At 47.5% G+C, this 11,219-nt stretch overlaps 1 protein-coding gene across 2 annotated transcripts; it reads left to right on the forward strand.

Moving 5' to 3' along the window:
• The first annotated feature begins 220 nt into the window (after positions 1-220).
• On the forward strand, positions 221-10,208 carry clcn4 (chloride channel, voltage-sensitive 4). Of its 2 annotated transcripts, none has more exons than XM_061226463.1 (12): positions 221-265; positions 1,970-2,124; positions 2,588-2,687; positions 2,931-3,118; positions 3,575-3,697; positions 4,336-4,542; positions 4,946-5,026; positions 5,412-5,957; positions 6,485-6,671; positions 8,616-9,014; positions 9,466-9,682; positions 9,975-10,208. In XM_061226463.1, the coding sequence occupies exons 2-12, from the start codon at positions 1,981-1,983 to the stop codon at positions 10,063-10,065; spliced, it is 2,283 nt and encodes a 760-aa protein (XP_061082447.1). In that variant the 5' UTR covers positions 221-265; positions 1,970-1,980; the 3' UTR covers positions 10,066-10,208. The 2 variants fall into 2 exon arrangements, with proteins under 2 accessions (XP_061082447.1, XP_061082446.1); XM_061226462.1 differs by lacking the exon at positions 221-265 and adding an exon at positions 459-638.
• Positions 10,209-11,219: the final 1,011 nt, after the last annotated feature.

Raw genomic sequence — 11,219 nt, forward strand, 5'->3', positions numbered from 1 at the left:
GACACGGTTTCATTGTTTGTTTTTAGTCCATTAACTGTAAATGCAATCTATTCATATTAGGAATACCACTTCAAAAGCTTTCTGCAAAGCAAAAACCGTGTTATTTCACAGAAGTTTTAATGCAAACCATAATTAAAGCATGATACCATTCATTTTGTATAGGTAGCTCACTTTAAAATAATGCACTTTTTTAATAGACACTGAAAGCAAGCTCAGCTCCTAGACGCCTCTGGCTATTGCCAACAGCAACATTTGGATTTCACTGGTAGGCTATTTATTATTACTAACGATAATTACGATGATTACCAAACCAACTGTTGTAACTTATACCAATAACGTTTCTCCTATGTTTTTAAAAAAAAATGTTTAGACTACGTTACAGGGAGAGACATCATGACACAGTAACTGATGCCAACTGGTTTCTGCGAGAAAAAATTCGAGACGCCATGACAGCGGAGAGCTGTGCATTGTGGAATCGCTCAACCAGAATTGAAATCACTGACGCCTTCTTCTCTAAAGATTTTGATACATTTTGCAAAAGCAACCTAAAATGAGCGCTTTTTGGGCGGTTAAGCGATATCAAGGAATACATTTCTTTTAAAATAGTATAAATATACCGAGAATCATTGCTGCCGAAGGTAAGAAATTGTTTGCATATTGCTACAAGTTAGCTAACATTACCTAGCTAAGCAAACTGGCTAGCTATAATAATGGACTGATGCAGTCATGTGAGCTTGCTGCAACACTGATGCAACTTAATGTAAAAATGCTGTCTTTATTCAGATGCTAGCTATGTTTTGCATAAAAATCATATGCGGGTAAGGTGCGAGCTTAGTGCTGAATCCTACTGAATGTTGCTAACCTTTGCTAGCAACCTGTCAGACAATCTGTGAATGTCCCTGACGTTTTAATCCATGCAGTTACCTAATATCCTGAAACAATGCGCATAACGTTAGTTTGGAAAGATACAGCGGCATTTCATAACAACACATTGATATATTGGCAGGTGTGTACAGTGTTATTGAGATTGTACATGTAAATGTAGCATGTTGCTAGAACGGACGCAAAACATATCCTTCTTCATGACGCTACTGTAACTTGCAGTAAACCTAGCTGGTTGGGCTAATTTTCCCTGATTCATTGTCTGGGTGGATTGACAGTAGTCAACCGGTTTAACCTGCAGTCCAGTATGAGGTACACTGTTCAGTATCTACGCTGGAGTCAGTAGGAAAACACTGCAGAACATCGCTGGTGCACGTATAGATGAAGTAGCCTAAATACTGTATGTCTTGTGTTTATAGAAGATGCAAAATGGCAATGGTGAGATCTTATCTGCTGGGCAATTGACAATCGATTACTATCGAGATGGTGCTCAATATAATTATTTCAAACATCCTTGGGTAGCACTGGCGCCTCACAGCAAGGGGGTCCTGGGTTCGAATCCCGGTCGACCGGGGCCTCTCTGTGTAGAGTTTGCATGTTCTCCCTGTGTGCGCGTGGGTTTCCTCCAGGAACTCCGGTTTCCTTCCACAGTCCAAAGACATGCAGGTTAGGCTGATTGGAGAGTCTAAATTGCCCATAGGTATGAGTGTGTGAGTGAATGGTGTGTGTGCCCTGCGATGGACTGGCGACCTGTCCAGGGTGTATTCCTGCCTTTTGCCCAATGCATGCTGGGATAGGCTCCAGCCCCCCTGTGACCCTGTTCAGGATAAGCGGATTAGGATAATGAATGAATGAATTAATCCTTTCGGCTTCTTTCAAAGTTGTCAGATTTTTTTTTTACGTAAGTAGTAAAACAAAACTGTTACTGACTTGTGAAGGTTTCCCTGGCAGAAGCACGTCTTGTTTCAAGGGCAAAAAAATGTCCATATTACTTCATATGTCTAGCTATTAGTATGACACTAAGTATAAGTGTCATTCTGGGTTTCATGATTGTGCTTTTAATAAAATCGTCCTGCGTTCCCTTCAGCGGAAACCAGTATGACTCCCACAGAGGAGATGAATGGGTCTGGGAACCTCATGGACTTCCTGGACGAGCCCATGCCAGATGTGGGCACATACGAGGATTTCCACACCATTGATTGGCTTCGGGAGAAGTCACGTGACACAGACCGGCACAGAAAGGTAGTCACCAGACTCAGCCATGTCATTCTCCAATACTGAAGAGAGAAAAAAATATGCACACTGTGACTTGATTCCATACTTTATTAATGCCACCGGAGGCTTTGGACAGTGCATCAGCATGTATCTGGTGTAGTAGACAGCATTCTCCTCTACTCTACAGGCTGCCATGTGATTGTAATGTGAAGTAATGTCCTCAGCTGTGCTAACACAGGTCATAACAACATAATGTCCGATGACAAGGACGCAGCCATACAGACCACTTAGGCTGCTCACAATCCACTATTTATACGTGGACCATAAGCCTGTCATCTTATCTTTCCTTTTGAATGTTTTTTTTTTCTTCAAAAATGTTTATGAATCTGGATGTGGAATTCCAGTTGGAACCCAGGTGTCAGTCTGAGGTGGCTTCCCTCTGTCCTCCCCTGGAAGACTGAGTGTGTTTGTTTTCTTGCTGCCTGCTTAGATCACCAGCAAGAGTAAGGAGTCAATCTGGGAGTTCATTAAGAGTCTGCTGGATGCTTGGTCAGGATGGGTGGTGATGCTGCTGATTGGTCTCCTGTCAGGTAACGTTAGAGATCTGACCTCTTGTGCCCACACCAGTACTGCACAGACATGTCCCTGTACTACATGCCACTGACTGCATGGGGATTTGACACACTCAAACAAAAAAAGCATAAAGAGTCTATTTGTTAAATATTTTCCCAGAAAGACCTGGCTAATAAATAGTTGGTAGTGTATGCCCAACCATACTCTTTCCCTGGGTTTTGTTTCCTCGTTGGACTTGAGCTCGTCTCCCCTGCACGCAGGGACGTTGGCGGGTGTTATCGACCTGGCGGTGGACTGGATGACGGATCTGAAGGAGGGGGTTTGCCTGTCTGCGTTCTGGTACAGCCACGAGCAGTGCTGCTGGACCTCCAACGAGACCACCTTCGACGACCGCGACAAGTGCCCGCAGTGGCAGAAGTGGTCCGAGCTCATGACTGGCCATGCGCTGGTAAAGCCCCGTGTCGGAGTGGGCGTATCAGACCAAGCTTTCGCCTGTGCATTATAAAGCCTGGTGAAAGCAGTGTCCGTTACAGAAATGAGCCCTCTTCTGGGACCTCCTTCCTCAATCACTTTGGTTCGGGAAAAGGCAGGCTGAAGGTGAAGGTGTTGCTTTGGGCAAACTATGGGTGCAGCAAGGGCCAGAGTTGAACAGCGAGTGGGGGCGTGTGTCGGATACGTCAGAATTCTGTGAACTGCTCTCTTGAGAATCAGACCAACATTTATGCTAGCAGTACGCGCGTTAACACTACTATGTTATTGCTGTCCCGAGGCAATAACACACAATTGTCTTCTGACCGTTTGCGGGGGGGGAAAGACCTGTGTCCTCTCCCATGGGGAAGTCAGATAGCTGTTTGTGTCCTCTGAGGTCGAGTGTGCCCTCTAATGAAGTCTTGTCTTTTTGAAGGGTGGCGGCGCGTATGTGCTGAACTACTTCCTGTACGTTATGTGGGCGCTGTTCTTCTCCTTCCTGGCGGTGACTCTGGTGCGGGTGTTCGCTCCGTACGCCTGTGGCTCGGGGATCCCTGAGGTGGGTATCAGAGCTGCTCCTGCAGTGTGTAGCATCTTCCCTTTCGGACTGAAACATGGCCTGTGTCTTCATGCTCCATACAATATGCCTGTGTTTCTGTGCAATGATTTTCTCATGAAATAGGCGCGTGTCTATGCTGTGACTGTTTCATGAAACGGGAAATATTTACGTTATTTTCTTTTTGCTAAGAAACAGGAGAGGTTGTACATTTTCACACCCTGCATACAGCTGTTTGAATGGGGTTTCCTCCACTGTTTTATTTATATATTTTTATTTATCCTTTATTTAACCAGGTTGGTCTCATTTAGATTATAAATGTCTTGTTCAGAAGGGACCCTGGCCAAGAAAGTAGCAATCTATTGCACACACAACCAAACTACAACATTTAACATAAATTCATAAATTAATTAAGGGTCAAAACAATGACAAATTTCACGTTCCTCCATAACATTAAACCTGGCTTTAAAATCATTCTGTGATACTCCTGTAAATGTCAGTAAATCCTGTTCTTTCTGGAGCTCATTCCACGCTAAAGGAGCTGAGAACTGGAAGGCTTTTTGCCAGCGTCAGTGCCAGCCATTGGCCCTATCGCTCAACAGGTGACCCAGGAGTTGTGTTTCTGCCCCTGCCTCTCGCAGATAAAGACGATCCTGAGTGGCTTCATCATCCGCGGCTACCTGGGGAAGTGGACCCTGCTGATTAAGACGGTCACCCTGGTGCTGGCCGTGTCCTCTGGGCTCAGCCTGGGCAAGGAGGGCCCACTGGTGCACGTGGCCTGCTGCTGTGGAAACCTCTTCAGCAGCCTGTTCTCCAAGTACAGCAAGAACGAGGGCAAGCGCAGAGAGGTCAGCCTGACCGTGACTGTGACTGTGACTGTGACCGTGACTGTGACTGTGACCGTGACCGTGACTGTAACCACGACCGTGACTGTAACCACGACCGGTCATGAATATAACTGAGCATGACTGACTGCAATTGACCAACTGTGACTATCAGTGAAGATATTTCGATTTTAGACAGAGATGAATATACTTCGTAATGATTGGTTAGGTGGTAATAATATTTACAATCACTTATTATCAACGTCATCAAATTTGCATGTTGAAAGCCTGTTTTTTCAGTTTCATGTTACATTACCTTCCGTTTTATTTGGCGCATGCACTATAACGGTCAACGGTCATCTGATTCCCATGCTGAAACGGGTTGCGGGTTGAGATCATTCTGAGGCTGGGACTCTGTGATTGACAGGTGCTGTCCGCTGCAGCGGCCGCAGGGGTGTCTGTCGCCTTTGGGGCTCCGATCGGCGGGGTCCTCTTCAGCTTGGAGGAGGTACGGGCGTTCCCACACTGCGGCGGTCATGCATTCTGTGCCTTGTGTGCCAACAGGTGGGTTGGGCTGTTCTCAGAGGAGACATATCGGGGAGCAGTGAGGCTATTTGGACTGGGGCACGCACTTGGTTGCTCTGTCACTGCGCCTGGCTGCTCTGTCACTGCGCCCGGCTGCTCTGTCACTGCCAGTGATGTAGGGCCTTCTCTGTCTGTATTTCAACACCTTAAGTGAGATTTCTGTTCTGGATAATTATCCGGATATGCCTAGTAAAGTGTTGGAAAGCAACCCTTCGATCAGGCCATTGGATTGTTTGATTCCCTGTAATCACTGTGCGCTTGCGTGATGCTGGTGGTGAATTGTGGTGCCCTGTGCGCTTTTCTGGCAGGTGAGCTACTACTTCCCGCTGAAGACTCTGTGGCGGTCCTTCTTCGCCGCCCTGGTGGCGGCTTTCACTCTGCGCTCCATCAACCCGTTCGGCAACAGCCGGCTGGTGCTGTTCTACGTGGAGTACCACACCCCGTGGTACATGGCCGAGCTGGTGCCCTTCATCCTGCTGGGGGTTTTCGGGGGCCTGTGGGGCACCCTCTTCATCCGGGGCAACATCGCCTGGTGCCGGCGGAGGAAGACCACGCGCCTGGGCCGCTACCCGGTGCTGGAGGTGATGGCGGTGACGGGCATCACGGCCATCTTGGCCTTCCCCAACCCCTACACGCGCCGCAGCACCAGCGAGCTCATCTCCGAACTCTTCAACGACTGCGGGGCCCTGGAGTCCTCCCAGCTCTGCGACTACATCAACGACGCCAACATGACGCGGCCCCTGGACGACATCCCCGACCGGCCGGCAGGGCCCGGGGTCTACACCGCCCTGTGGCAGCTGGCCCTCGCCCTCGTCTTCAAGATCGTCATCACCATCTTCACCTTTGGCATGAAGGTCAGCCGGGGCATCGTGGGTAAAAGGGGTGGAGTTTTATGTTGGCTATGGGGCGGTCTATAGCCTAGGGGCTAAGGTGCTTGACTGGGACCCGGAAGGTTGGTGGTTCAAGCCCTAGTGTATCCACAATAAGATCAGTGCAGCTGTTGGGCGCTTCAGCAAGGCCCTTAACCCTATATTGCTCCGGGGGGGGGGGGGGGGGGGGGCTCCTTTGTTTAATCAATTGTAATTTGCTTTGGATAAAAGTGTGAGCTAAATAACGGTTTACATTAATGTAATGTTACAAACTGTCTAATAGTGAATCTCCTGCCATGTTCAGATCCCCTGTAATCTCTGCTCTGTTCAGATCTCCTGTGCTGTCAAATCTCCTGTGACCTCTACCCTGTCCAGATCCCCTTTGATCTTGTGATCTGTTCAGATCCCCCCGTAATCTCTGCCCTGTTCAGATCTTCTGGGATCTCCTGCTCTGTTGAGATCCGCTGTGATATCTGCTCTGTTGAGATCCTGTGATCCTGTGCTTCCTCCAGATCCCCTCGGGGCTGTTCATCCCCAGCATGGCGGTGGGGGCGATAGCCGGGCGCATTGTGGGCATTGCGGTGGAGCAGATGGCCTATCACCACCACGACTGGATCATATTTAAGAACTGGTGCCGGCCAGGGGCAGACTGCGTCACCCCGGGCCTGTACGCCATGGTGGGGGCTGCCGCCTGTTTGGGTAAGAGCCTGGAACAGCCATACTCATTCCCTGGGTCTTTTCAGCCCAATGCGAAGGTGATATTTCTGTCACAGACAGATTTACAGTGGGAGCAATAATTATTTGATCCCTTGCTGATTTTCAAGGTTTGCCCACTTACAAAGAATGGAACTGTGTAGAATTTTAATAATAGGTACATTTTTACATTGAGAGACAGAATATCACAAAATATTCCACAATAACAACATCATATACATTTTATAAATTGAATATCATATTTTCACATAAAATAAGTATTTGATCCATAGAACAATAGGACTTAATACTTGGTGGAGAAACCTTTGTTGGCAAGCACAGAGGTCAGACGTTTCTTGTAGTTTTTCTCTCCAAATCCTTAAGGTTCCGAGGCTGTCGCTTGGCAACTCGAAGTTTCAGCTCCCTCCACAGATTTTCGATGGGATTTAGGTCTCTGGCTAGGCCACTCCAGGACCTTAATATGCTTCTTTTTGAGCGACTCCTTTGTTGCCTTGGCCGTATGTTTTGGGTCATTGTCATGTTGGAAGACCCATCCATGACCCATTTTCAGTGCTCTCACTGAGGGAAGGAGGTTGTCGCCCAAAATTTCCTGGTACATGGCCCCATTCATCCTCCCCTCGATACGGTGAAGTCATCCTGTCCCCTTAGCTGAGAAACACCCCCAAGGCATAAGGTTTCCACCTCCATGCTTCACAGTGGGGATGGTGTTCTTGGGGTTGTACTCAGCATTTCTCTTCCTCCAAACAGGGCGAGTCGAGTTGATGCCAAATAGCTCTATTTTGGTCTCATCTGACCACATCACCTTCCCCCAAGCCTCCTCTGGATCATCCAGGTGTTCTTTGGCAAACTTCAGACGGGCCTGTACATGTGCCTTCTTCAGCAGAGGAACCTTGCGCGCACAGCAGGATTTTCTAATAATTGCTCCAACAGATGGAGTTCTCACCAAGCTGCTTGCTTATTTTCTTGTAGCCCATCCCAGCCTTATGCAGGTCTACAATTTTGTCCCTGATGTCCTTAGACAGCTCCTTTGTCTTGCCCATGGTGGAAACGTTGGAATCTGATTGATTGTGTGGACAGGTGTCTTTTATACAGCGACATAACGATGTAACGAGTTGACAGGTGTTTTGGGTAATGAGTTGAGATTAGGAGTGCTTCTTAATGGAAAACTAACTGGTCTGTGGGAGCCAGAATTATTGCTGATTAGTTATAAAATTTATATGATGTTGTTATTGTGGATTATTTTGTGATATTCTGTCTCTCAATGTTAAAATGTACCTATGATTAAAATTCTACACAGTTCCATTCTTTGTAAGTGGGCAAACCTACAAAATCAGCAAGGGATCAAATAATTATTGCTCCCACTGTATGTTATTATACAGCCAGTTAATTGAAACCAGGCCTGGCCAACCATGTTCCTGAAGCATTTCTGGTCCAGTAGGTTTTCACAAACTGTAATTTGGCTCACCTGATCCTACTATTTAGCAACTCAAACAAGATGAGGTTGTATGAGGTGTGCTTTGTTTGGGTTGGAGAGAGAACCTATAGGATGGTATATCAGGGAACAGGTTTGGGCAGGCTGAAGAAAGTTCTGTTGAATTAATAATGATATTACTAGTAGGTTATCTAGCGGATATGCGGATGGAAGTGCAAATATAAAGCTGGTGCAAATGGAAACGTTTGAATTGGGAAATTCGGTTAATTTATTGTAGATGTTAATGTTCCAACATCGTTGATTGACAGTGAAAAATGATTGACAGAAAAAATCAATCAATCAAATCCAATAGGTTGAGTTGGTAACACTTATTTTGGATTATGGCCAAATTTAAAATAGAGATATTTTCATGACTATTTGAATGGAAAATGATTCTTTCATGTGATTGAAGATTTCGGTTGGTAACATTTAGTAAAAATGAACTGTGATGTCATCAGGCGGGGTGACGCGGATGACCGTGTCGTTGGTGGTCATCATGTTCGAGCTGACGGGCGGGCTGGAGTACATCGTGCCCCTGATGGCGGCCGCGGTCACCAGTAAGTGGGTGGCGGACGCGTTCGGGAAGGAGGGCATCTACGAGGCGCACATCCAGCTGAACGGATACCCCTTCCTGGACGTGAAGGACGAGTTCACGCACCGCACGCTGGCCACGGACGTGATGAGGCCGCGGCGCGGGGAGCCTCCGCTGGCCGTGCTCACGCAGGAGGGCACCACGGTGGAGGACGTGGAGGCGCTCATCAAAGACACCGACTACAACGGCTTCCCCGTGGTGGTGTCCCGCGAGTCCGAGAGGCTCATCGGCTTCGTGCAGCGCAGGGACCTGACCGTGGCCATCAGTGAGTCTGATACACACACGCATGTACAAGAACTCACTCTCTTGCACGCTCACATACACTCTCTCGCACACATACACATGCACAAACACACACTGGTACACACGTAGACACGAGCACACTCACTGAGCACAACGCGCACAGACACACACACACACTCACACACACACTCAGACAAACACACACACACACACACTCACACCTACACTCTCACACACTCACACATACACACACACTCACACATACACTCTCACACACTCACACATACACACACACACACACACACTCAGACAAACACACACACACACACACACACACTCACACATACACTCTCACACACTCACACATACACACACACACACACTCAGACAAACACACACACACACACACACACACACATACACACACACACACACTCTCTAAGCCTGTGTCTCTGGGCCTGTGCCTCTCTCAGAGACAGCTCGGCAGAAGCAGGACGGGGTGGTGAGTAACTCGGTGGTGTATTTCACTGAGGACGCGCCCCAGCTGCCCGCCAGCAACCCCCAGCCCCTGAAGCTCCGCCGCATCCTGAACCTCAGCCCCTTCACCGTCACCGACCACACGCCCATGGAGACGGTGGTGGACATCTTCCGCAAGCTGGGTCTCCGGCAGTGCCTGGTGACGCGCAGCGGGTGAGAGCCGTGGAACACACCGGAACATGGTGCAAATATCAATCTCAATATCAATATCAGTACTATGCATTGTGCTAACAAATTGGACAGCTTGTTTTGTACATTAACCAGTGCTCACTGGAGTGTGTATAACAACAGAAAGTAATACAACTCAAAATAATTATGCACTTTACAGTAGTAAGTTATAGCCCAGTTTATTTTACTTACCCTGGAAAATACCCCAGTTATATAATATTTAATATCTTTGAAATATGTGGTTTATAAATGTGTAATTGTTGCTGCGTTTCTGCAGGCGTCTCCTGGGCATCATCACCAAGAAGGACGTTCTGCGACACATGGCCCAGATGATGAACCAGGACCCCGAGTCCATCATGTTCAACTGAACCCCCCTCCTCTCCCTCCTTCCCGACCCCTTAATCCAGACCCAGGAGCATGTGAATGGTGCCACACTACTGTTACCCACAAAGCATCTCTTCTCATAGGCCGTAGCTGCACTCCCTGGAGCCTGCTGTCAGAGTGACAGACTGTCGCCCCTGTAGGGGGGTGGAGGGGGGAAGGTGGGGGGGGGGGGGGGTGGTTGCTCGACCTCCAGGCAGTGTTGCTGTCATGTCTGTCACGCTGAACTTTCGTTTTTTTGGTACTAAAATTTGACCATGAGCTCCAGGCTGTGCCCAACAGAGGCCTATCTCTCATCATCTCCATCTGCTGCCTGTCACAACAGCATTTTTTTGTAGCTACACAAACAACTGTGCCATTCATGGGGATTTTACTGGAATTAAAGGCTAACTAATGGGGCCAAAGCAGAAGAACATCAGTGTAAGGGGAGCTGATGGATGTTTGAGCAGGGCTTCGTCCTCCTACGCGTCTGACACGTCTCTAGAACTGGATATTGTTTAAGGCAAGGACGGGCAGGTTAATCGCTTACTTTCTAGATTCTAGATTATTCTTGCGGCTTTGTGTCTGAAGGATCTTGAGATAAACTGGAAGAAAAATAAGCTGTGTAGCCCTCTTAGGTCTCAAAGTTTCCCTGCACCGTGGCTTGTTGTCTGCGCACACATACGATTGGGCCTCCTCCACCCCTACTCTACCTGTGCACAGCTTGTGGCTGTGACAGGAAAAGAAGGCGTTTGCTGGCACCACCCTCAATTCTGCACTCTCCTGAGCCAGCAGCAGGGGGTGTATATCCTTGTACTTATTTTACCAATTGGACACTCCCAAGTTCGGGTAGGATTGGAGATGCCAAATTTAAACAAAAAATAAATACCTACAGCAATTCTGTTAAGTACCTATCTGAATTATGGGAATTACTTGGTATTGTACTTATGCCCAGTGTACGTGTTGCAGATAATCTCTTTAAAAAAGAAAGCTAGAATTCTTTTCTGTGAAATATTTATACTTTTAACCATCATCTGGGATGTCCTTCTAAACAGACCTTGACATTGATTCTAATGTATAGAATGAAGTGTAATGAAATTCATGGGAAAATATCGAACTCTAGTCCTGGAAGGTCATAATGACTTGAGTGCTTAATTTAAGT

This window comes from Conger conger, chromosome 17, assembly GCF_963514075.1.
Source record: "Conger conger chromosome 17, fConCon1.1, whole genome shotgun sequence".
Taxonomy (NCBI): Eukaryota; Metazoa; Chordata; class Actinopteri; order Anguilliformes; family Congridae; genus Conger; species Conger conger.